At 54.4% G+C, this 24200-nt stretch overlaps 11 protein-coding genes across 11 annotated transcripts; 6 read left to right on the top strand and 5 right to left on the bottom strand.

Annotated features, from left to right (window-relative positions):
• Positions 1-919: 919 nt before the first annotated feature.
• BDP55DRAFT_302260 (uncharacterized protein) lies at positions 920-1450 on the top strand. The gene is made up of 2 exons (XM_060566635.1): positions 920-1274; positions 1354-1450. The coding sequence occupies exons 1-2, from the start codon at positions 1059-1061 to the stop codon at positions 1396-1398; spliced, it is 261 nt and encodes an 86-aa protein (XP_060434356.1). The 5' UTR covers positions 920-1058; the 3' UTR covers positions 1399-1450.
• A 433-nt stretch (positions 1451-1883) lies between these two features.
• BDP55DRAFT_648030 (peptidase family M3) lies at positions 1884-4612 on the bottom strand. The gene has a single exon (XM_060573824.1). The coding sequence runs from the start codon at positions 4400-4402 to the stop codon at positions 2033-2035; it is 2370 nt and encodes a 789-aa protein (XP_060434355.1). The 5' UTR covers positions 4403-4612; the 3' UTR covers positions 1884-2032.
• A 202-nt stretch (positions 4613-4814) lies between these two features.
• BDP55DRAFT_724275 (apolipo protein O-domain-containing protein) lies at positions 4815-5677 on the top strand (the record flags this gene model as incomplete). Its single annotated transcript, XM_060578875.1, has 3 exons — positions 4815-4841; positions 4901-4990; positions 5048-5677. 3 exons carry the CDS (start codon positions 4815-4817, stop codon positions 5675-5677), a joined length of 747 nt encoding a protein of 248 aa, XP_060434354.1.
• A 292-nt stretch (positions 5678-5969) lies between these two features.
• On the bottom strand, positions 5970-7297 carry BDP55DRAFT_627366 (dihydrouridine synthase; the record flags this gene model as incomplete). Its single annotated transcript, XM_060571747.1, has 2 exons — positions 5970-7075; positions 7129-7297. 2 exons carry the CDS (start codon positions 7295-7297, stop codon positions 5970-5972), a joined length of 1275 nt encoding a protein of 424 aa, XP_060434353.1.
• Positions 7298-9358: 2061 nt separating this feature from the next.
• BDP55DRAFT_724273 (inorganic pyrophosphatase) lies at positions 9359-10571 on the top strand (the record flags this gene model as incomplete). Its single annotated transcript, XM_060578874.1, has 5 exons — positions 9359-9541; positions 9659-9778; positions 9853-10196; positions 10259-10342; positions 10430-10571. 5 exons carry the CDS (start codon positions 9359-9361, stop codon positions 10569-10571), a joined length of 873 nt encoding a protein of 290 aa, XP_060434352.1.
• Positions 10572-11077: 506 nt separating this feature from the next.
• BDP55DRAFT_724272 (39S ribosomal protein L53/MRP-L53) lies at positions 11078-11455 on the bottom strand (the record flags this gene model as incomplete). Its single annotated transcript, XM_060578873.1, has 2 exons — positions 11078-11190; positions 11275-11455. 2 exons carry the CDS (start codon positions 11453-11455, stop codon positions 11078-11080), a joined length of 294 nt encoding a protein of 97 aa, XP_060434351.1.
• A 537-nt stretch (positions 11456-11992) lies between these two features.
• BDP55DRAFT_724271 (uncharacterized protein) lies at positions 11993-13304 on the top strand (the record flags this gene model as incomplete). The annotated part of the gene is made up of 2 exons (XM_060578872.1): positions 11993-12309; positions 12404-13304. The coding sequence occupies 2 exons, from the start codon at positions 11993-11995 to the stop codon at positions 13302-13304; spliced, it is 1218 nt and encodes a 405-aa protein (XP_060434350.1).
• A 3230-nt stretch (positions 13305-16534) lies between these two features.
• On the top strand, positions 16535-17628 carry BDP55DRAFT_302062 (uncharacterized protein). The gene is made up of 3 exons (XM_060566632.1): positions 16535-16875; positions 16949-17418; positions 17471-17628. The coding sequence occupies exons 1-2, from the start codon at positions 16708-16710 to the stop codon at positions 17336-17338; spliced, it is 558 nt and encodes a 185-aa protein (XP_060434349.1). The 5' UTR covers positions 16535-16707; the 3' UTR covers positions 17339-17418; positions 17471-17628.
• Positions 17542-17978, bottom strand: BDP55DRAFT_302143 (uncharacterized protein). Its single transcript, XM_060566633.1, has one exon. It carries the CDS (start codon positions 17867-17869, stop codon positions 17621-17623), a length of 249 nt encoding a protein of 82 aa, XP_060434348.1. The 5' UTR covers positions 17870-17978; the 3' UTR covers positions 17542-17620.
• Positions 17674-19462, bottom strand: BDP55DRAFT_302053 (methylthioribulose-1-phosphate dehydratase). Its single transcript, XM_060566631.1, has 4 exons — positions 19153-19462; positions 18404-18928; positions 18050-18181; positions 17674-17847 (listed from the first exon to the last, which is right to left on the bottom strand). Exons 1-3 carry the CDS (start codon positions 19302-19304, stop codon positions 18088-18090), a joined length of 771 nt encoding a protein of 256 aa, XP_060434347.1. The 5' UTR covers positions 19305-19462; the 3' UTR covers positions 17674-17847; positions 18050-18087.
• Positions 19463-21019: 1557 nt separating this feature from the next.
• On the top strand, positions 21020-23626 carry BDP55DRAFT_648005 (calreticulin family protein). Its single transcript, XM_060573823.1, has 4 exons — positions 21020-21461; positions 21671-21950; positions 22019-22803; positions 22862-23626. The coding sequence occupies exons 1-4, from the start codon at positions 21315-21317 to the stop codon at positions 23360-23362; spliced, it is 1713 nt and encodes a 570-aa protein (XP_060434346.1). The 5' UTR covers positions 21020-21314; the 3' UTR covers positions 23363-23626.
• Positions 23627-24200: the final 574 nt, after the last annotated feature.

Here is a 24200-nt window from a genome sequence, read left to right as displayed (position 1 = left end):
TCGGCCTGCGACATGTCTAGGATTTTCTGCCTTTGGGGTTTTAGTGGAGGTTGTGACGGAGCAGCAGAGGATCGTGCACCTCAAATTATTTGTTCCTGTTCCTAAATCGCTGGCAAGATGCCCTCATTAGGTACTCGACGAAAGATTCTGTCTTGCATATGGAGCATGGCTAATTACTCCCTGGAAAACGTTCGACTCGCTAGCTCAGGGACAGACGCAGCCAGACGTACATATAATCGAGACGAGAGGAAAGGAGAAGCCAAGCCAGTGTACGGGAAACTTTGGTCCGGCTAATGGTTCTCTACACCGTTTTGGCAGATCGCCCTACGGCCCGTGTAGGATGGATCGGCTTTGGTGACGCCGTCCACAGTGGGGATTCTTCGCCTTATGGGAGACTGGACACCGGGGGTTCCGGGGCTTCTTGAGCACACAAATCCTACAAGATGATGTAAATGCGAAAGTGGAAGAACTTTGGCGGGATCATCGTGGTCCGGAAGGAGGTGATTCTTTTACTTGGCGCAGAGGCTAACTACTGGGGAGGTTGAGCCGCAATGTTGCTTAGTTACTTTGACTAGACTATATTATACTTTGTCGACAGTCCCAGAAAAGTAGTAGCTAAAGGAATGAGACGATTCACAGTTTTGAAAGATCAATTGGTGTCCCAAACTCACCTTGGCCAATTGGCCGTTTAGCTGTACGAATTTGAGGAAGAACCAACCAGTACCTGAAAAGAGCCTCTTGGCAAGGACGCAATCAAATGAAATTGTAGAGATTGCCATGGTTGTAGAGTTGGATGAATACGGCGTGCAATTTAACTAGGTTCAACTCAAAGGCGTGGGCATCGTTACGGGAAATGCTCCTTTTGCGTACCTATCTTACCAAGACCAACCGCACGACGGTCGAGTTGATCAAGTATAAAACAAGCCATTGTAGCACATGAACTGTTTTACTCCAGCTCCATCTACCAACTCATTCTTCGCCTCAAGATTACTCGATTCTCTTACCTCGACTCTACCCTCGTAACCACGTACAACTACCTGCACACCTCATCGCCCATTATGTACTTACCAGCCTTCACCATTCTCCCTCTCCTCCTCTCTTCCGCCGCAGCGGCAGCCCTGGAAACTGCCGAGGTCCGACAAGCCCGTTCTCTCGACCAATCTTCGCCCAATAATGTCGGTAATGGTTTGTTGTCCAGGAGAGTCGAGTGTGACTGCTGTCGAGCTCTGGGGCCCGGGTATTGCTGGCATGAGGAGGCGAATGGGGATAAATATGTGAGTTTTCGTGGTTTTTTTTTGCGATTCTGCCCTTTTTTGCTGGAGATGAATATCGCTGATTAACGGGGGTTGGCAGTGCTCTGCTTGTATTGTTGATGTTTGTCAGAAGAGGTGTATGTGAGAGGTCCTGTTTATGAGGCAGGTTCATGAAAGGGGAAGAGGTGAGTCGTGAGGATGGCGTTGGGGACATTGAAATATTGAACCAATAGCCAAGCCATGACGATCTATACTAAATAATCGAAAAAAGAGTTCGCCCCCCCCCCCCCGGTGCTGAACTGGGGGCTACATCTCATGGTGCCCGTGCTAGGATTCGAACTCGGGACTCGTAAGCCTGTCGTCGAGTAGGCTGTGGGCGTAATTTGATTGTTGGCCCTAAACCACTCCACAACCCAGCCAGTTTGACCTGACCCGCCGACATAGGCGGGCGCTTGCTGGCTGGTGACGGGAATGGGCTTGAGGGGCGTTATATAGGCTTCTTTTCAGGCGTGTTCTGTGTATTCGGGTGGTGGATAAGGTATCGGATGAAGGCTTGTTTAGGTAGGCACAGTCGGTGCTCTCAGAGTCTTCCCCCGTGAGCAGAGATGGTTGACAAGAATGAGCCTATGAGAAGCAGAACGAGTGTTATCACGGCGTTGGTACAATAAGAGCATGCTAGTACGATCTAGTCATTGATACATGTCTACTCTTATACAGTTCTAGTCTCGTGCGGTGCGGACTTTCGTTACATCTATAATACAACATATAGCACACGATCCTCACGCATGGTCATCCTTGATGCCCCAGCTACCCACCAAAGCCATGGCTTTGTCGTCACCCTTGGCAAGGCGGTCGTCCTGGAGGGTATCTGCCAGACACTGCCACGGGTCCCGACTGCCTCCCCACTTCAAGAGGTTCTCCTTGAGCCGCTCGCCGTTCTCCCGGCTGAGCGCCTTGCCGTCGGCGCCGGCGGAGAAGACCACGCGCCAGACCCGCTCGGCGAGGACGCGATCAAAGACGTAGCTGTAGTAGGTGCTGCCGTACCCGTGCAGGTGGCCAAAGAAGCCCTGCCAGCAGGTTCCCGCGGGATCGGCGCCACCCTGGGAGAACTGCTTCTGCAGGCCGTGGTAGACCTGCGTGGAGTTGAAGGACGGGTCGGCGACCTCGGGCGCGTGGTAGGACTGGTCGAGCAGGGAGAGGAGGATCTGGTTCTCCGTGTCAATGCCCTCGAAGCGCTTCGCTAGGCGGATTCGCTCGGCGACCATCTGGTACGGCAGGGGCTCGTCCGTCTTCCAGTGGCGCGCGAAGAGACCTAGCACGGATGGATCTGCGGCGAAGTGCTCCATCAATGTGGACGGGAGCTCGGCGAAGTCGGTTGCACATCTCGTGCCGGACACGTTCTGGAGCTTGGTGCGAGCGAGGATGGAGTGGATGGCGTGGCCCATTTCGTGGAACAGGGTCTCGACCTGATAGTAGGACAGCAGCGCCGGGGCGGAGCTGCTCGCATCGTGCTTCGGGAAATCACAGACCAAGGCGATTGTGGGCAGCTGCATCAGGACGCCATCCTGTTGCAAGCTTTCCATGCCGTCGTTCGCGGCTTGCTCGGGTCTCTCAAACTTGGGCATGTCGGACGTGGCGTTGTGGAGGTCTTCCGCAGCCTCTTGGACTTCGTACGGAGCAATGGCTCGAGAACAGCGCACTGTGAAGTGAGCAGGGTTGGGCGACTTGTCCTCTCTGTAGAACAGGTCGCAGTACAGGACGGCAATCAGATCGCCCGTGTCCGTCACGACATCCAGCCGCCGCACATCTTCATGCCAAGTCTCGCCGGGCTGCGACTCCTTCGGCCTGAACTGGATGCCGTAGAGACGAGTGAACAGTCTCGACATGCCCTGCATGACGGTACCGATGGAGAAGAAAGAGGGGAGATGATCGGGATGACGGACTGGGAGCCTCATCTCGGACCGCACGCCGTCCATTAGGAAATCCTTGTCCCACGGTTGGACTTGGCTAGCGGTGCTGTCTAGTCGGGTCTGCTTCAACTTCAGGAGATCCGACATTTCCTCCCGAACAATAGGGGTATTATACTTTTGCAACGCGTGAAGGAACTGCATCACGGCGCCGGGAGACTTTGCCATCATTCTGTCTTTCAGGGAAAGGTGAGCGTAGCTCGAGAACCCCGCCAGATTCGCCAGCTCAGAGCGGAGCTTGAGCATCGTCTCGAGCAGACCGACTGTCTGCTTCGACGCGGTGCGCATGGCGGTGTATACCTCCTTCCGCGTCCCCTCGTCCTTGACGCTCCGGAGCGCGGCCTGAGCTTCAGGGCCGGTGGTGGGGAGGCGTAACTTGCCCCTCATCGTGAGCGCTCGCGCGATCCCGGGGTATAAGCCGTAGAAGCTCGATGAAGGCAGCACAACTTCACGCTTCGCAGGCTGCATGTCTGAGACGAACATGGATCCGACCTCACTTATCTGCTGCGAGAGGTCGACAAAGCGGTCCCGCTCCTGCTGCGGCAAGTCGACAGCCGACTTGGTGAAGTCTAGTTTGAGAATCTCTGCGACTGTCCTCTCTTCCTCTGACCATGCCGCGACCACTTCTGGCTGCTCCATAGCCCTGACCAATTGGTCACTCAGTCCGGTCATGGTGTTCAACTGGTTCATATACTGATAGACCAGCGACCAAGCTCCGGCTGCTGCTTGTTGGAATCTGGGGTCTGGGTGTGTCATTCTGACAAAGTCGGAGAGGTCGAGGACTCGGCAGAGAAGGTCGCTAAGGCGGTCAAGGTCCTTGACAACGGCCTGGTATTCTGACACGCTCGACGCATGAAGTACTCGATGGACAATCTTCTGCGCCTTGTCCAAGCTCTTGCGGGCAAATACGTAGAAGCCATTCGGGCTGGTGAGATACCGGTTCTTGAAGAGGCCAACACTGGGGCCAGCCGCCTTGAAGGCCTTGGACACTCGGTCGGGGGAGTCGAAAAGCTCGCGCAGGATCGCATCGTCGGTGTTCCTTCCCGGGAGTGAGTGGTCGGCCGTGATGCTCGAGGGAGCGGCGCCGGACACTGCGGCTATCCACCGGCGCTGCTGGCCTCGGGAAGCTTGCCGAACGCATTGGGTGCAGACCCAGAGGCCGCGGCTTGAAGATTTGATCATTTTGAAAGATTTGTCGACGGTGCGACCATAACTACAAGTCGGGACGAAGATTCTAGTAAAACATGTAGCAAGAAAAAAGGAGGGTGATTGTAAGTGCAACCAAGGGCCGTGACCATGGGAAATGCGTAGGGAGAATTAATGGGAATGAGATAAAGCAGTTACCAATCGATAGGCCGTAGCCGGGATGGCATCCGGACTGACGGCGGTAGCATTTTTTTGTGCAAGGGTGTGCAGTGCTGCCAGTCATTGCCAGGCCAGTGCATAATCGAATTCCCGAGCTCCGGAAATAGCCGCACCAGCATCCAGTGGGCCTGGTGTTAGGTGCTTGCAAGCACAAGCATCATTCCGTGACATCCAAATAATTCTCGCGAGACCAAGACCCAATTCCCTCAATCGACCAATTGAGCGGACCATGGCTGCTAGAGTGTTGCTACAGCGGGTAATTCTCTCTTGCCAATCCACCATCAATCGAAGCAACAACTAATATGAGATCTATAGCGCGCCGCGCCGTTAGCAGCGACGGTTATGCTGGGAGGATTCGCCCTGGCACCCCGAACTGCCTACGCTGAAGCTCCCGAGAGCAGCCACGTACGTCTGCAGTCGACTCGCGGCCCCGAGAATGTAGCGTAGCTGATGATGAAGCAGTCCAAGAAGCCCATCTACGACGACCTGGAGCTCCCCGCGACGAGCGGCACTCTCCCTCCTCCGATCCCCCGGGCCGAGCAGCCTCCCCAGGCCGAAGAACCCAAGTCGCGAGGACCTACTCCTACCGACCGTCTCGCCGTCCAGATCGGCAAGGCGCGTCTCGCCCTCTACCAGTACGCCGTCGGTGCCGAGGACGCCGTCAACCGGACGATGGACAAGGCCTTCAACCTCGAGCAGTCCTTCACGGGCACGATCGCATCCCTCGCCCCGCCCCGCGAGAGCGGCGAGAAGCTGATGCCCGGCGCCATCTACGTCCTCGTCGCCGCCATGGCCGGAAGCATCGTCACCCGCAACCGCAGCATCGTCCTGCGCGCCACGGCGCCCCTGGCCTTCGGAATCACCGCCGGCTGGACCGTCCTGCCCATCACCATGGGCAACGTCTCCAACCTCACCTGGAAGTACGAGCAGCGTTTCCCCGTTATTGCGCAGGGCCACCTCAAGCTTCGCGAGAGCATTGAGAATAGCTTGAGGATGGCGAGGCTCCACAGCGAGATTGGTGTAAGATATGTTGATGAGAAGGTCACGGATGCCCGGGAAACCGTCGAGGACTGGGTGAAGAAGGGCAAATAAAGGAAGCGCGGAACTGTAACATAGAAGCGACCAGAGTCGCTACCATCGGTTCCTTTTGTAATTGACACATTTCATCACCTTGACGCATGTCTTATGAGCTAAACAAATCATGGTGAATGGGCATTCGTTTTATATGTGTATAAAAAAAGTCGTATTTGGGTTCTATATCCCTCAATCCCATTATTCTGCCCTACCCTTGAAGGACCTAGGGCCTCGCTATGCTTTTTTACCAATGGAAACAAACTCCTATCTATGCAAATCAACCCGCTTCGAAAGTCCTCTGTGTTGTGTCTCAAGTTTGCAAGGCAGCAGGAGACGGCTGCGTTGGCTGTGTTTCCTTGGGCGCGCCAACACCCCTTTGAGACTTGTTTCGAAGAGCCTGCGTAGCCCTGCTCTCGCCCATCTTGCCACCAGCCGCCATGGCGGTTGGATTGGGTTTCTTTCCGCCCTTCCCAGGGCTCTTTTCCGGGTCGACGCCCTTGTTGAGGTCAGTCTGCTGGGCAAGCTCGATGAGATCCTCGAGCCCGAGCGCGCGACAAATCTGAGTGTAGCTCTTGCACTGATTCATCTTCTGGTATGTTGCGCTCTTGCCAGGAACAATCTGACAAAGCAGATACTTTGTGTTGCCGTACTTGTTGTCGACCTCGAGCGCGTACTTGACGTACGTAGCCGCAACCTCCTCCCAGGACGCAACACCTCCGTCTGCTTCTGTCCTGAAGCAGCTCGAGTTCGCCTCAGCCGCAGTGGCAATCATCGCGCCGTCGACTCCAAACTCCTTGATCAGGTCGATCGCTTGGTCTCGGTTCTCGACGTCGCCGTTCATGATGCAAGCGACGCCCGCTTCATGGCATACTTCCGCGACCATGCGAAGCTGCTCGCGGATGGCACGCTCTCTGGGACGCATCGGCGTTGTCCGACAGTGAATAGTGAGGCCAGTGATGCCCGTGGCGCAAAGCTTGCGCACAAGAGCCTCAGTCTGTTCCGGCGTATCCAGGAGGCGGATCTTGACGCTGATGCCAATCTCGAATTCTGGCATAATATTTGCCACCAGAGCCTCCAGGATGGCGCATAACTTGTCTGGCGTCTTCAAAAGAGCCGCACCCATGCCGCCGCTGAGGCTGAACGGCTTCGGGCAACCTGCATTCACGTCGATGCCGGCGACATCACCTGCCACGAGCCTAGCCGCCTGCACTGCCAAGTCCGGGTCTGCCGTTCCGATCTGGAAGATGAGCTTCCCCGCCTCCTTCTCTGGATGTGTGCTGAAAATCATCGCCTCGGGCATGTGCTTTGGAGGATTCTTGTGACCGAACGAGGGGATCTTGGTCCAGTCGATAGTGTTTGTAACAGGGTTTACTCTGCGCGTCGTGCCGATCATGGCTTTGTCGACGGTCTCGGGGCCTATTGGACTTGTAAGTGAGGCTGCTCCAGCGCTCCATGATTTTGCGACTTACCCCAGACCAGGTCTGCGCCATAGTGCAAGGCCAGGAGGCGAGAGGGAAGTTCGCCAGAGCGGACCATCGGCGCAAGAACGAGCTTGCCCCTATAGTCCACACCCCGACGAGGGATGGGGACTTTCTTAATTTCTGAACCCATTGTCTTAAGCAGCGTGCGAAGGGACATGGCCAGATGGGAAAGTCAAGCTACATGGCCTTTGACAAAAGAAATGGGAATGGTCGGCGCAATCCGATGGTTGACTCCTTCGGCGATGCCCTGACGGGCTAGAGTGCATAACGGAGAAAAGTATCGCGGTATCTTATCGATAAGTCTCTATCGGGGTGTGGCTCGAGCGAATACCGGCAACATTCACACCGAGGAACCAACGAACTTCAAAGTATCTGAGATGCCACGAATTTATTTTCTACGGAGAACCTGCCATCAGATGTTTAGTTTCTGAACCGGCTAATTATCGCTTGATGTTTTGAGTGCTCTGCTTGCGTTGCTTAACCACTTCGGTGGCTGGCTGTTCACTTGACTCTTAGTCTGGCGTCGTTTGTATGCTGAATTGTGAGGTTGGGGCACTGCTTTTGTCTGCCAGGTATCACTAACAACGTAATACCATTCAGTTCAGCGAGTCACTTGATAAAGCGATGGTTGAATACTGGATTAAAGGGATTGTTTGCTTTGAAGCTTCTAATAGCAATGCAGATGTGTTCTTTCAAAGTCCCAATTGTAATTTGTTGTTGGGGGTTTCGACCATCTCACTTACGATATCGATTCAGCGAACCTCCTGCACAATCATGGCCAAACTTGCACCTTACAGCTGAGCATTTTGGGGCATGTCCCCAAGAAGGAACTTCGATGAGTGTCAATTATCCGTACATTGGGACCAGTTGCGACGCTTGGTACGAAGACACTTGAATCAGCACGAGGATGAAAAGCGCGTATAGTAAACATATCCTGGGAGGTTGACATCACAATCAACCCAAACGGTCACTCTTTGGAAACCTTGACCATGTCATGGACCCGACGCATCTACTTGGTCTATAGGGGTATGTTTAAACTCCCTACCAGGTAGCGTGGGTCTGGCCAGGTTAGAGCAGTGACTCTCAATGGCCAAATTTGTGTTCGACGTGCACAAGAATCTCGAAAGTAATGCTGCTGATGTAATCACGAAAAGTGCGGGCGAAGATACCTGACAAGGGGGTTAAACTTTGGCCTGATACCGTAGTATGCCATCTTCCTGGGTTGAGACTTGAGAAAGACCTTGACACTATGGAGGGGTAACTGAGGGGCAAAGTTGCAGGGATGCATCGGCAAGCTCCAGCCACGGTGAGGCTAGTGAAGAAATTTCTGAAGGTAGCGCTGTCGGCAGGTTGCTGTCGCGACAAAAACAGACTCAACGATTCTCCCGGTTTCTTCCTTGCCCCGTCTTAGCTAGCAGTAATTGTCTATACCTTGCCTCTGCAGCCCCGATAGCCGCGAGTACCTCAAACATCGGAGTTCAGAAAGACCCATCCATCCTATTCGAACAGCTGCAATCCAGCTACGGTTACAACTCCTTAGCGTCTTGCGCAACACTCACCCTCTTTTTGCCATCGAACCTCGGATGAGACCGAAATAGTCTTACCGCAATTGCTGAAGAGTCCTCTGTTGTGTGATATAACTCTAAACGCCACACGCCTAATTCCCCTTTGATCCCCCTTTTCTTCTATTCTCCTTTGACCGATTCCCCTCCGGCCCGGCCCCAAGGTCACTTTGTATACTACACACATGCCGCTGCTACGAGGCATTAAGCTGCAGCTCCCGTCCCTCCGCAAGACAACCATCAGCTCAGTCAGCTCATTCACCCCGGTATCCGTACTGCCTCTGCCTCTACGTCTGCCTTCCACCGCCTGTACTGGTACTGCTACTGGCCGCCGCGCATTCAGTTTTCGCGTGCCTTCCGCCCGACCCAGCCCCGTTTCCACACTCACTCGTCTACCCCCGATTCAGGCCCCGTCCCGGGCCAATCACTCTGCAACCCTGGCGGCACACACCAAGCTAACGTCCGGGTCTCCTACCCCTCCCCCTCCATCCCTCCTTGCATCATCCGCCAACGGCACCCCTCCTCGCCCGTCACAAACTGCTGGTGCCCCCGGTATTAAATCCAAAATTCCCTCCCAACGCACCGCGCAGATTGCCCGTCATTTCTCTACCATCTCAAAGGACTCTGACCCAAGTTTCCATCATCAATCGCCCGCAATGGCTTCCCCTTACTCCCTCCGCAAGGTTGGTGCTGCCAACACCCTCGAGCACCGTGTCTACATCGAGAAGGATGGCGTCCCCGTCTCCCCCTTCCACGACATTCCTCTGTACGCCAACCAGGAGCAGACCATCCTGAACATGGTTGTTGAGATCCCCCGCTGGACCAACGCCAAGCTCGAGGTAAGCATTCGTGTCCTCCCTTCTGCTGTGCTGTGATCATGATTGTTGTTCTGGCATGAACATGAACGAGCACGAACAAAACGGACATGTGACGCTGACCGACAATTCAAACCGCAGATCTCCAAGGAGGAGCTCCTCAACCCCATCAAGCAGGACATCAAGAAGGGCAAGCTTCGCTACGTCCGCAACTGCTTCCCCCACAAGGGCTACCTCTGGAACTACGGTGCCTTCCCCCAGGTACGAAAACAAATGCTCCCTGAAGAGAGATTAGCAGACTAGTCAAGAACACAATATCTAACGCTTTGCTCTAGACCTGGGAGGACCCCAACGCCATCCACCCCGAGACCAAGGCCAAGGGTGACAACGACCCTCTCGATGTCTGCGAGATCGGTGAGCTTGTCGGCTACACTGGCCAGGTCAAGCAGGTCAAGGTCCTCGGTGTCATGGCCCTGCTCGACGAGGAGGAGACCGACTGGAAGGTCATCGTTATCGACGTGAACGACCCGCTCGCTCCCAAGCTCAACGACGTCGAGGACGTCGAGCGCCACCTGCCCGGCCTTCTCCGTGCCACCAACGAGTGGTTCCGCATCTACAAGATCCCCGACGGAAAGCCCGAGAACCAGTTCGCCTTCACCGGCGAGTGCAAGAACAAGAGGTTGGCTATCTCACTGAGCCCATGAGACTATTTGTGTCATTTGAGCTAACAAAATGCTCCAGCTACGCCATGGACGTCGTCCGTGAGTGCGCCGAGGCTTGGGAGAGACTCATCACCGGCAAGACCCAGGCCGGCAGCGTCTCCACGTAAGTTTCTCATCACGCAATACCTTGGCGCAGCAAGCCACCCTTTTCCCTGGAACATTTTTTTTGCTAACAATCATTGTCTTTTAGCGGCAACACCACCGTCCAGCAGTCCCCCGCTCTCATCAGCGCCGGCCAGCTTCCCCCTCTGCCCGCTCACGAGGAGCTCCCCGCCGGAAAGATCGACGCCTCCATCGACAAGTGGTTCTTCATCAGCGGTGCCTCCGCATAAGAGATTCCTCCACTCTCTTGTGTGTGTTTCTTGAACTGGTAGTACCGGCGGATTGCTTTAGCCAAACGAAAGCTCAGACTATGATTTTTGTGTCGCTTTGTTAGTAGATGTAGTCGAAAACGGAGTCGAAGCTCGAGGGGCCCGAAAGACGTCAACTAGAATACCAAAAAAGTTAAAGTACCGTAAATCATTGTGCCATTTTAGTTAGTGTTGTTTATGAGCGAAGTCGTGAGCTTCCCATGATGTTCATGCTTTCGATTGTAGGAGTTGATTTTGTTCTCAAAGTCCTTTGTATACAATAGTTTGACAGCGTCTGCATCACTCGTTTGGTCTTTCTCCTACACATGCTACGTATTGAGCCGTCTCACATAACTCAATCGAGAGCCCGTGGGGATATCTGTTGTTGCCTCATCCCAAATAAACGCCGGGTGTCCGTTAAAAGGAATGCCATAATAATACAAGAATGCTTCCCTCCCTCTATTCTTTCCTTTCCACTCGTCGTTCGATTAATCGGTCAAGTCGGCAGCCTTCTGCAGACCGCGAGAGTGTCTGTCCACCTCTTCAATCATGTTCTTGACGCCCATCTTTTCGCAATCAATCGTGATTTCCTTGCCGTCCTCTGCACAATATAGCATTAGCTATGGATCACGCTTCCCCCAATGGAATGGCATAAGAAGAAGGGGGAGCAGGGGGTAAAACGTACTGAACTTGACATAAAGCGAAGCAGGCTCCGTCGATGTCCGGGGTAACAAGACAGTCTTGATCAGGGTTCCCGAAGAGCGCGCCGTGGGCGGGATGTTGGACAGAAAGAGGCGCGCGGATTTGGCTGCCGGCGAGAAGGGGTTGAACTTTGTCGTGATCTCGGTCATGAATTTGGTAATCATTTTGGCGGCTCAATTGCTTCTCGTAGATAGATCTATATTTGGTGAGATAGGTATCGTAGAATGGATGGTATCGTCGGCGGTGGACTTCAAGGCGGATTCGGAAGCGTAAGAGGGAGTGATGTCTGGTTAGGCGGGAGGTGGTTCAACTTCGATCAAGTACTTCACAATACACTTCGAAGCTGTCGCCAAAAATTTGGGTCGCGTGGCTCGTGTCGGGTCTCGGGAGGACGGGGGAGCTTGGACGCCGCCGCCGCATGTGGCTTGCCGCACCCCCCGAGCCCGGAGACCATGTGGCGCAGAGGTTGCATATCGGTATAAAGGGGTCTTGGTCCCTCAGTGCCACACATTTCGTCACCGCGAAAGGCCAGCTTTCCGCCCCTACCCTACCTCATCGCATCTCAACTTACAGCACCCCTTTGCGAGCAAACTCCTACGATTTCCGCGCAAAGAACACGCAGTCCGGTAAATCGCACCCACAACAAATCAAACGAGCCAGACACGCAAAGTCGTAGAGGAGAAAAGGGAGAACGAAAAGCCATGTCCTTCGAAGGTCTGCAGGAGCGCCTCACGGCCCTGCAAGAGACCACGACCCAGCTCAAGGAGCTCATCGACCGGCTCCAGAACCTCAAATTCCAGCCGGGATCGGTCCCACTCGGCGGCACGGATGAAGAGAACAGCGTCAGCGCGGAGTTGAGCTCGGAAATCAGCCAGATCCTCCGGGAAGAGGAGGACGAGCTGGAGCTTCTCGGGGAGGAGGTTGAGGATCTCAGGGACGGCAGGCCGGGGAGCGAGGTGGAGCACACAAAACTTCGTCTCAAGGATGGCGTGGAGAGGTTGAAGCAGGAGATCAAGAGGTGAGGTTTCCCCTCCACAAGCTCGACTTCAGTCCACGGAGTATTTCAGGAAATTTGGGCGGGAAATCAAGGTCACTAACACGCAATGCCACAGTTCACGAATCACCTTCCGCAAGGCGCAAATCACAGCTCGGCGCAACCTGTCCCAGGCCCAGCGCCTGGAGCGCGAACTCCTCATCCAATCCTACTCGCAGCCCGTCTCCGAAGCGTCCTCCCCGTCCCTCAGCGCGCAACAGAAGTCCGACACCGTCCACCACCGACAGGTCCGCCAACCAAACAACACGAGCTCCCTGACAGAAGAGGACAGGCAAACGGTCGGCGCCAGCGGCAACGTCACCAGCGCGCTGCGGCGCACGCACGACCTCATCGCGGCGGAGCTGGCCCGCAGCGAGTTTGCGCACCAGACGCTGACCGAGTCCTCGGCGGCCTTGGCGCAGCTCGACGACTCGTACGGTTCGCTCGACACGATGCTGGCGAGTTCCAAGGACCTGCTGGGCACACTGCTCCGCTCGAACAAGAGCGACACGTGGTACCTTCAGACAGCGCTCTACATGCTCATGGCGACGGGTGCGTGGCTGCTGTTCCGGAGGTTGCTGTACGGACCGATGTGGTGGCTGGTTTGGCTGCCATTGCGTCTGGTATATAACCTCACCGTTGGCGGCGGCGGAGCGGTGGTCAAGTACGCCGGATCCGGAAGCCCGTCAGAGGCCGTCGTGGTCAACGAGGGCAGAATTGACGTCGAGGGTTTGCCGGACGAGTCGTTGCCTACCATTGAAGTCGGACGTGAGCCGCAACGATCGGCGGTCGGTGGAGATCCCGAATCACTGGTTGAGAAGGTGGGTAAGATTGTGGAGGAGATGCCGGCAGAGATCGGCGAGGAGACGATGATAGACGAACGCGAGCCGCTAGAGGGTGAGGCTATCGTTGACCAGGTGCCTGGCGACGAGCTGAAGCAAGGGGCGCAAGAAGAGATTATGCAGCGAGACGAGCTCTGAGTAAAGTCGTCAGACGACCAAATGTCGAGGGGCTGTTCTTGCGAAACGCCGAAGCGGTCTCGGTGAAAGAAGAAATATCATCACATGGACGATCTTGATCTTCGGCACTCGTACGTTTAATCCAGCATGCGACGTGTTAGTAGATGTGATGCTGAGAAGCCTAAACCTAGCGGTACCCCCGTTGCAAGCCTGGCGAGGCGGCGTTTCTTTGTTTGCCAGGTATGTGGCATTCCAACCTGACGGCCATGCCGCGATGAGGAATCTGGTAATCATTATTTACGCATACTGGCTGGCGCATCTCGAAGCCTTACCCCAGCTGTAAAAGTTCGTCCCAAAAAGCACACTTGAGAGCTCATTTCGAGAAGCGCCGTTCTAGAAAGGAGGTTTGACATGGAAAGCCAGGTGTAAGTAGCCAATGACATGCTGCGGTGAAGGAGCAGGGTTGCGCCTTTCCTCTGCCACGTTCCCCGAGTGCATTGAACTTGGGCGCCAGGGAGGAGCACAGAAAAGGGCCGGAACGGTCTAGTGTTCGGACGGGGGAGGACGGCATGACGTTGTGAAATTTCCGTTCTCTGGGATTGAGCAACAGGGAGCAAAGTCGGACATGCCGTGGCCTTCGGTTTTGGTGAGACTGATTTCCAAGTTACCAACAGATGGATGTTACCCTAGAGACTTGAGTATCTGTAGGCAGATGTTGTGCTAGATGTTCAAAGGTCCGGATATAATACGAGACAACCCGTAACAGAGTGCACACGATGACAAAATGTGTAGGGATAGCGCTGTCTCATTCGCTGCCAATTTCTCCAACTGCCCACTGCAAACGGTAGTCAGAAGGACTGAAGTGGTGCATCGCCACAAGCGGAGGCCTGACGGCGCTTCCTTCTAGGCGGGACATGGCCCGTAACGCAAGTCCAACGGCTCTACGGCACGGCATTGGTGTGTTGGGAGGTGTTGAGTGGCACTATCCGTGGGATGTAGATCAAAGATCGTTTAGTGAGTGATGTGGTTGCTGGGCATCTCGTATTCATGCAGAATGCGCTTCATACGAAATCCAATGAGGCGAAATGTATTTCTGGACTTGTTGGTTTCGTCCTCAATCTGACTGCAGCCAGCAACGGCATTCGGTCTCTGACTCTCTGGTGTGTGTATCCATCCGCCTCAGCCCTCGAATGCCCGTGTAAGTGGTTGACCTGACGGCTAACGGCATATGACGATGATCGGCTGTCGGTCGGGAATAGAGTAGACACAAATGAAGCCCGGCGAACATAAGCTCGTTTGAACGGATATCCATTCCATCCCGTAAAGAGCCGTCACTAGGAGGTGCTTCGAAACGAACCTAGGTCACAAGGGGGAGGATTCTCAGTGGACTGATGGATCTTCATGACCCGTCACCGGTGTCGCTCCTTGACTATTCAGTCGGTATTCACCATAGTTGGCCGTCCCACCGCCGAGAGAGAAAAAACTTGGCGGCAGGTTGAGATTCGCTCAGGTTCCGACCTTCCGTTTCATCTAGTGTTCGTCTTAGAGGATTGGAATGGCCGTTCAGGTGCTAGCCGGCAGCGCATCTCAACCTTCCCAGGTACACCCGATGGAGCGCTTGCGCAGTGGTATAGAGTGTGGCGCTCCAGCGCTTTGTCCGGTCGACAGGTCGACAGCGCTGGTCGTCTGGCCCCTGAGACAAGGGCATGTGCCCTCGGCCAATGGCACGGTGCCATTTGCAAGGAATCCCTGCATTACTCGAGGAGACGCGCCTAGGTCGTGTCACGCTGGTCGTTGAGGGTTCGTCCGTGACATTCGTCTGTTGTTTTATTTCCTTTTGCTGATGTTTCCCAAGCCGCTTGTCTGTCAACACCGTCTGAACATTTTTCTGCCTCTCTTGCCTTATAGGCACAAGCAAGCCTCTGCAGCTATATTGCCGTGGTTGCATCGATAGCGTGATGTATGGATACAGGGCTCAAGTTTGGCTCAAATTGAGGCGTCAATGCCTCCAATACTAAACACAATGTGTCAAATGGGGCCTTGTATCCGCGTGGTAGTGGTGGATTGGTGGTGGACGGAGGCTAAAGCCGTGGCGAGGTTCGATCGAGGGCCTCAACGAAATGCAGAGGGAAATACGAACAGACCACCAGACCAACGGCCCTCCACACTGATGTAATACCTCGCTGGCCTAGGACCCGGCAAGTCCTCTGGATGGAGACATTGCAAGGGACGAGAGAGCTGACAATTGGCTCCCGCTGCAAACAATGAGAGGAGATTCGAAGAGGCCCTGGCAATGCTGGGAGAGGGAGAGAGCAAAAAGTCAAAGTGCAATTTTAAAATTGGGATTAAACAGTTGGCCCGGGCCCACTTTGGCAGGCATGGTCTGCACCTCGTTCCTGCCCCGGGAGTATTTTCTCGCTCTTGCTTTCGCTTTCGAAGCGGACGGGAGGGAAGAAGGAACCTGCCACGCCTGCCTAGGAAGTGAGTGGGCTCTCACCTCCTTCCCAGAGGCTGTTGTACTCCGTACTCTGTACCTTAGGTTCCTGCCTTACCTCGAAAAGGCTCCATGTGCCTAACCTTAAGGCTATATGCAGTACGTACCTGCCTTAGGTCACGTCCTGACTTCAGTCCATGGCGCAAGTCCCAATCTTTCCCCAGACGCGGCGCGATCCAATTCGATCGTCGACCTCCATCCAACCTTGCTTTGGGCTCCCCTTTTTTTCGCTTATGTTTGGCTTTTGAGTCCTTCCGCCCACATCAACAACAAGGGACGGGGGCAACCGGCTATGAGTCGAGTCACAAGTCACAAGCTCAATCCGAGAGGAGAATCAGGTCTTTTTGGCCGGCTTGGCTCCTAGTACATGGTGCTGCTCCGTATGTACTACTCTGCTCTCTTGGTTGTCGTCTCTTGCTAATACCTACGCAGTAAAACTTTCCACGTCCTCGTTGAGCCCACACCCTGTCTACCCACCCCAGAATCCGCCCTTGCAAGTTGCGTGCAGACACAAGCGTGTTCCCGGCCCATCGACACACGAAGAAGATCAATGGGCCACACAACTTTGCAGCTGAAGAGGTGAAGGGGGTGGGTGGGCAGCGCAGGGAAGAGACCACACTACCAAGGCTAATCATAGCATGGCACCTGGGGGCGCGCCTTGGCTTGTTACCCCGAGCGGGAAAAGGTCGACATTGGATCCAGAGATGGGTTTTCGCGAGGAACACCACACACTATTAAACCCACCTCCAGTCCATCCACTCTGTTCCTGGTCTCCCTTCCTTTCCTCCCTCCTTCTCCAGCCTCTGCCATACACTCGTTGCTCGATCACTTGTTTCAAAACGCCTACATTCGCTGTTTGTGCCCGAATATCAACAACTTACACTATTCTTAATACACCCGTGTAACACCACAGACCAACCACCAGTCAAGATGCGTTTCACCTCCATCATCGTTACCGGCGCTTTCGCCGTCCTGGCCGCCGCCCAGTCTACCACCAGCACCGCCGCTTCCGCTGCCTCCTCCGCCCAGGCTGTCATCGAGAAGTGCTTGTCTGGCTGCCCCGCCACCGACGTCAGCTGCCAGGCCAAGTGTATCTCTGTACGTTTAGGAACCCAAAGACAGTGTCCGCCTGAAGAATTTGCAAGAAAGGACTAACACGTCGTGCTCACAGGTCCCCAACCCCAACGAGGACCAGGTCAACAAGACCACCGCCTGCGTCGCCAAGTGCCCTCAAGGTGACGGCAGCGAAGCTCAAACAAATGCCTACGCGGCTTGCTCCCAAAAGTGTATTGCCGAGAACTACTTCAGCAGCGGCTCTACTCCCGCCGCCACCGCGGGATCCGGCTCTGGCTCAAGCGGCAGCGCGACTGCTGCCACCGCTACCGGTTCCGCCGCCACTGGCTCCGCCACCGGCACTGCTACCCGCGCTTCCGGTTCATCTGCTGCCTCCGGCACCGAGGCTGCCTCCAGCTCATCATCTACCGCCAACGCTGCTCCCGCTCTTGCTGGCTCTGCTTCCTTCGGTATTGTCGGTCTCATCGGCGCTGCTCTCCTCATCTAAGTACATTGGCTATTTGGATGATGAACATAAAAGGGGGATGAGAGGATGGGTTGAACGAATGTATGGATTCACAGAGAGAGGTATATACCATTTGGGAGATGATTGCTATATATGTGGTCAATGATTTAATAGGCAGATTACAAGGATACGTGTTAATGTACTAGCGGACACCCACGTCTGCCAATCTTCAATATCACACTATCTTCCTCATACTCCGTGTGCGCTTCAACCTCGTGTCCTTCTGTATGACATGCGGGTGCAAGGATCGAGTAGAGCGTAGGTTTAACATGTCGGTGGCGCTGACTTTTTACAGCAAAATCTGTTCCATTGCGCAATGCGATTTGCTTTCTCACGTATCGGGGTTGGTTTCGCACACGAGTGAGTTAGCCCTATTACATTGTTCCACATAGGGACGTCACAAGACTCTTCCAAGTGGGCGACACAATGGATTGCCGCCCAACACGAAGTGCCTAGCTCTATTTCTATCCTTCCCATCGTTAATTTATCTACTATTGTCATTATTATTATCATTATCACTTTCTATCTTTGAAATGTCCTACATAGAATACATCTCAGGAAGTATAACATAGATACAATGACAGTGATAGTAATGATAATAATAGGAATAATAAGAATGATAGTGGTAACAGGAATAGTAGAAAGAGTGATAGGGAGGGTATTGAGCGGCATCCCATTCTGTCACCCACTTGCCTTCGTCATAAGATCCGATTTCTTCGGCTAATCTTCTTTCAGGACCTGGTCGGAACAGTCACTGGAATGTCGCTGATCCAGGGGACGCCCAACTGTTTCATCTCAACGGCCAATTGGAAGAGGTAGTCCAGGCTGCGCAACGTTCTCGTTAGCATATCTCCACGCTTTTCTCTGTGAGACAGACGATAGGTATGAGGGAAAATCAGGAACAAGGGATGGGGATGGGGGGGAAGAGGAATGTTTCCAAGATGGAAAGAGCGGGTAGGGGTATCGCCCGCCACCTTTTCTTCTGCAACGAGGAGAAACATCATAATCTCTCTCGCGGAGAGACTGAAACTCGAACTTCGAACTCACCTCTCGCACTGCGTCTTGGCCTTGTGGACGTTATCCCCCCAAACATAGACGCCGTGCCTCCGCACCAGCACGGCGTAGGTGTCAGGGTACTTATCCATGGCCTCCTCCAGGAACTCGGTCAGGTCCTCCTCGTGAGCCGTGTTCTCGATGACGGGAATCCGGAGGGTATCGTGGTACCCGAGGTTCCCTTGCTTCTGGAACCCCTTTCCGAAGCCCTTGATCTGTTCGATATTGTTGATCTCGAACAGCTTGTCGTTGCCGGCAGCGGTACGGCCCTGGCTCTCGAGGATCAGGGTGACGAGGACGGCCCAATGGGAGTGCGTGTGGATGCAGCAGCCGGCGCCGCGGCGGGTGAAGGCGGCGAGGAAGAGAGGGGTGCACTGGGAGGGCTTGTAGGCGGGCGGGGAGCGGAGGTAGACGCGATTCTTGAGGGATGCTTCTTGCGCTGCGAGGGAGAGGACATAGATGTCCTGGGGCTTCATGAGTTCTTTTTGGACGCCTGAGGGGGCGAGGTAGACGAGGTCGCTGAGAGGGTGTAAGTGAGAGTCATGGTTTTCTTCCTGTGTTTTTGTTCACAGCGTGTGGGAGGTGAAGTTTGTGAGCGAAGGGGGGGGAAAGAGGGTGTTTGCCTTCTTCGCATGAGAAATGAGGAAGCAAATGTGGTTATTCAAGTGAGGTGCTCGATAGCTTTTGCTGTGGGCAAACACAGCCCATTGTTAGAAATGCAATTATGAGATGTATAGACTTACTCATCTCGGATGGAGCAGCCACCGCCGGTGCCGGTGACCCAGCCTAGTGTCCAGAACTTTGCGCATAGGGAGGGAATGAGATTCGCAGGGTGGTTCGGGTCCTTTGAGGTGACGAGCTGGTCGGGGTTCTCAATCTCAGTTGTGGACGCCATGGTGGGCTGGCTTCTGAGATGAGTTTCGCGGGGTAAAGATGGGTAGTGAACGGGGGTTTGTCGAAGTCCGAGACTGTGTTATCCTTGATATGGCTCCCGCAAGCACATGTAGACGGTAGTGAAGAACACGAGGGTTCGTAATTTGAAAAACAGGGATACGTCTCGAGTATCCTGGAATTTCAGAGCTCACGAAGCGATGTATTCACTCAGTAAAACCAAGTTTCTCAGTCACAGGAGTCGGGAAATTTTCTCACCAGCCACACGAGCATGAGGCTGAGGTTAAAGCTGAGCCAGTGGTAGTTGTCGGATTCTCCACATGGCAAGCACGCAAAGGCACAGAACGCTCCTCCACTCCAAGGACTCGAGTTACCCTTACAAGACAGTGACAAGAAGCTCTTGCGATTGGTCAATCAGCGCCATCTCGCAGCTCTCTCTCAACTCGGGTCCATCGACAGCCCCAATTACAAATGGGCGCTTCTCAAGCTCCAGGTCATAGCTGGTAAATGCGACGGCGAGAGTTGACTGCAAAGCCACATAGTTACGGATACGGGTACACGGATTGGCAAAAAAAGGAAAAGGAGACGGGTACCAGCAGGTGGTGCTAGAAGAGATGATGAGACAAACTGGTGAAGAATCGGCAGCTAGTCTGGTCGCTGGTTGAGGCTGATTAGGCGTCCTGCAGGTGATGCGAGGGGAGAAAGAGGACACCTAGCCTTTTTCGATGATGGTCGAACGCCCATGTTTCTATTTATCCCGTCGAGTGGGGACCGCCTACCCAGAAGCTTTCGTGAGATATTAGGACAAATTACAAGCCTGACTCCTGTCATATTAAATCAGCAAACCCGCCTGCCCGAAACGGACGTCTTTCGATCAATGGAGCCAGTGAAACTCAGCCGAGATCGCTTTGTACGAGTGTCAATCAGACGATTGGCTTGGACCGAGGTATATCTGTGCATTTCGCAGTCTTGTCTGCTCAATGCGCACCCAATGAGTGGTATTGCTGTCCTGGTCTACCTACGGGATACTGTATATAGTATCACTAAAGCAATGAATGGCAAGGGCAACTTCAACGGCGTGGCACTGATGCAGTCAATCTCGAGACATCTCGGGATCAGCCGTTAACCTCAGATGCTAGCCTCGATTGAATCGCAATACATTGTAGAATGCATGTTCCTGTGAGCAATGACCCAACGGCTGTTTTCCTTCCACCACCTCGCGCCAGACAGCAAACCGAGTTAAGGTCGGAAGAGCTCAGTCCATCAACCGGGATCAGCAATTGAGACTTTGGAAGCTCGTCGAAACAGCATGAATATCCCCTCCTTCCCTTCACTGTTAGAACCGGTGGATACCGTTCCCTCGCCAAGGGCCCCCGCACTTTCCTAGCCACAGTCCGCAGCCCGCATGTCATTGTCAGCAAAAGGAAGCCCACTGTAAAAAGGTACCGCGGCGGCTTTGCATTGGCTACACCGGGCTGTGGTGCGCAGCGGCGTGCTACCCCGACGACCCCTGAAGCTAGGTAGCAGACGCATGCTACGGCAACTGCTCTCGCTGCTGGTCCCCCCGAAAAATCTCCAATTTTCTGTCAGTTTGATTGGCTCAGAATCTCTGGCTTGCCGAACCTTACCCCGACGGGCCACACCTTAGTGAGCTCTCCCCTACCTGGCCTTTTTTGGGTGCTGCTTCTGGTCGCTGAGGTTTTGCTGGGGACCTTTACCGCAAAAAAAGGACACGTTGAGCACAACCCGCTTGCGCGTGCCTGCCTCACGGACTGATAAATCCGTCGTCTTCCTCGCCCCATTCCTCCTTCCGAAACTCTTTTCCCTCTCCTTGGGAAATTCCTCCTCGAAAATACCAATCCTCTCCATCCATCGTGTCGGGAGCCCTTTCTACCCCTTTGTCATTCAATTGACAATCCCTCTCTTACAACACAACAGCTTTAACGCTACTTTACCCCCTCATACACCTGAATCCGATTGAAGCCGAGACACCGATACCACACTCTCGCCCATCATGAAGTTCAACGCTGCTGCGTTGTCCGCCGCGGCCTTGTTCGCTGGCGCCTACGCCGACGATGCTCAGAAGGTCCTCAGTGAGGATAAGACCTCCACTGCCGCTGAGTCCTCTACCTCGGTCACTCCCCAGCTGTCCACCTTCACGGTAAGCTCTCCTCTTCTCCTTGCCAATGGCTTTCTTTGTTGCTCCGAGTGAACCACCCCCTCACTGTCCATTCGCTGCAATCTCATGCCTACCGCATGAGCTCAATGCACAAGGGGAACGAGCTGGGACACTCTTTGGAGCTTCTCCGCACCTGCTCTATCGGCCATGAAATAAGCAATTATCTGACCACAGTTTTCTTTATTCTACAGCCCACTACCCTGAAGGCTCCTTTCTTGGAGCAGTTCACCGACGACTGGGAGACCCGCTGGAGCCCTTCTCACGCCAAGAAGGACTCCAAGGATGACGAGGAATGGGCCTACGTTGGCGAGTGGTCTGTTGAGGAGCCTACTGTCTACAAGGGCATGGAGGGCGACAAGGGTCTTGTTGTCAAGAACCCCGCCGCTCACCACGCCATCTCGGCAAAGTTCCCTAAGAAGATTGACAACAAGGGCAAGACCCTCGTTGTTCAGTATGAAGTCAAGCTTCAGAGTAAGTTTCCGGTCCCTGCGCCCATACTACAGCCTCATGATAGAATGCTGACAATCGTTCCTTCTCAGACGGTCTTGAGTGCGGTGGTGCCTACCTCAAGCTTCTCCGTGAGAACAAGGCTCTTCACTCCGAGGAGTTCTCGAACGCCACTCCCTATGTGATCATGTTCGGTCCCGATAAGTGCGGCCACACCAACAAGGTTCACTTCATCTTCAACCACAAGAACCCCAAGACTGGTGACTACGAGGAGAAGCACCTTACCTCTCCCCCCACCGCTCGCATTGTCAAGACCACCGAGCTCTACACTCTCATTGTTCACCCCAACAACACTTTCATCATCCAGCAGAACGGCGAGCAGGTCAAGACCGGCTCCCTTCTTGAGGACTTCTCCCCCGCCGTCAACCCTGAGAAGGAGATTGACGACGCCAAGGACTCCAAGCCTGAGGACTGGGTTGATGAGGCCCGTATCGCCGACCCCGAGGCCAAGAAGCCCGAGGACTGGGATGAGGACGCCCCTTACGAGATTGTCGACGAGGAGGCCACCAAGCCCGAGGACTGGCTCGAGGATGAGGCCCAGACCATCCCTGACCCCGAGGCCCAGAAGCCTGAGGACTGGGACGATGAGGAGGATGGTGACTGGGTCGCACCTACCGTTCCCAACCCCAAGTGCACTGAGGCTTCTGGCTGTGGCCCCTGGACCAAGCCCATGAAGAAGAACCCCGATTACAAGGGCAAGTGGACCGCTCCCTACATTGACAACCCCGCCTACAAGGGTGTCTGGGCTCCCCGCAAGATCAAGAACCCCGACTACTTCGAGGACAAGACCCCCGCCAACTTCGAGCCCATGGGCGCTGTAAGTATTCCCGATGATGTGCGCGTGTCTCTTCGACTGCTAACGAATGAATCAACAGATTGGCTTCGAGATCTGGACCATGCAGAACGACATCCTCTTCGACAACATCTACATTGGCCACTCCGTTGAGGATGCCGCCAAGCTTGCTGAGGAGTCCTTCAAGGAGAAGCACCCCATTGAGCAGCTCGCTGAGCTTGCCGACAAGCCCAAGGAAGCCGAGAAGCCCAAGTCCCCCAACGACCTCAAGTTCCTTGACGACCCCGTTCACTTTATCAAGGAGAAGCTTGATCTCTTCATCACCATTGCCCAGAAGGACCCCATCCAGGCCGTCAAGTTCGTCCCCGAGGTTGCTGGCGGTATCGGTGCCCTTCTCGTTACTCTCATTGCCATCATTGTCGGCATTGCCAGCTCCGGTGGTGCTCCTCCCGCTGCCCAGAAGGCCGCGGCTGATGCCAAGGACAAGGCTAAGGAGGTCAAGGACAAGGCCGCTAAGGCTGTCGCCTCTGGCGCCGACGTCGCGAAGGACGCTACCAAGCGCAACACCCGCAGCTCGTCTTAGATGAGAATGGTTCTTGCGATGGAATTGTGAATTAGTTTGCTTTCTCTTTGATATCGTCGGCGGGAGAAGGCCAGCGGCCTAAAAGTATCGTGCTTTTAAGATGGCACAAGGGTGATATCAGGAACCGAAGAGGAACATGGATGCTGCTTTTTTCAGTTTAACTCCCTCATTCTATGCCTGTTTTTGGTCATCGAGGGACAGACAGAGAGCATGGCGTAGGTGTATTCTAGCTACAAAAAAAAAACCATGGGATTTGATCAAAAAGCGATATCGGATTCTGAACGTGATGTGATGCGAAGTGAGACGTCAAAACGAAATGTCATTGTGTCCGGGTCCATCCCATCATCTCAAGATAAGGTAATCAGCTCCGCGGTCAAATGTGGCCCCCCCCGGTGTTCCGCTATGAAGGTCTCAGATCCACCAGCCGCTTCTCCGCCGCATAAGATGATACGCTGTTTACGCCGTTTACGCCGGCGGAGAGCGCCCACCTGACGCTTGTTGCACCAAAAGCACGGCTCCCTCTCGGCATAAGGCGGCATTGGGGCCGGCTTCGGCTGGAGGAGCCAACTGGGAGCTTTGGGGGAAACTGGGCAGGGATTCAGTGGCAGCCACGGCAGCGTTATCTTACCCCACCCCAACCTTTCCCCACACTCTGGGAGCTCGCCGAGTTCCCTGGGACTTTATAAGGGACTACGATGTCGCTCGACTCCGGTTCCCGCGTCTCCTGTGAAAGAAGTGGCTGGCAATTGGCTTGAGACGAACGATCCAAGACGACGGAACGGACACTTTGTTGTTCTCGCAGTGTGTAGCACTATCTGTTTCTAGTTTACCCAATCGT

Source organism: Colletotrichum godetiae, assembly GCF_030913485.1.
Source record: "Colletotrichum godetiae strain CBS 193.32 chromosome Unknown BDP55scaffold_5, whole genome shotgun sequence".
Classification (NCBI taxonomy): domain Eukaryota; kingdom Fungi; phylum Ascomycota; class Sordariomycetes; order Glomerellales; family Glomerellaceae; genus Colletotrichum; species Colletotrichum godetiae.
Note: the sequence above shows the minus strand (reverse complement) of the source record. Positions and strands in the feature narration are given on the sequence as shown.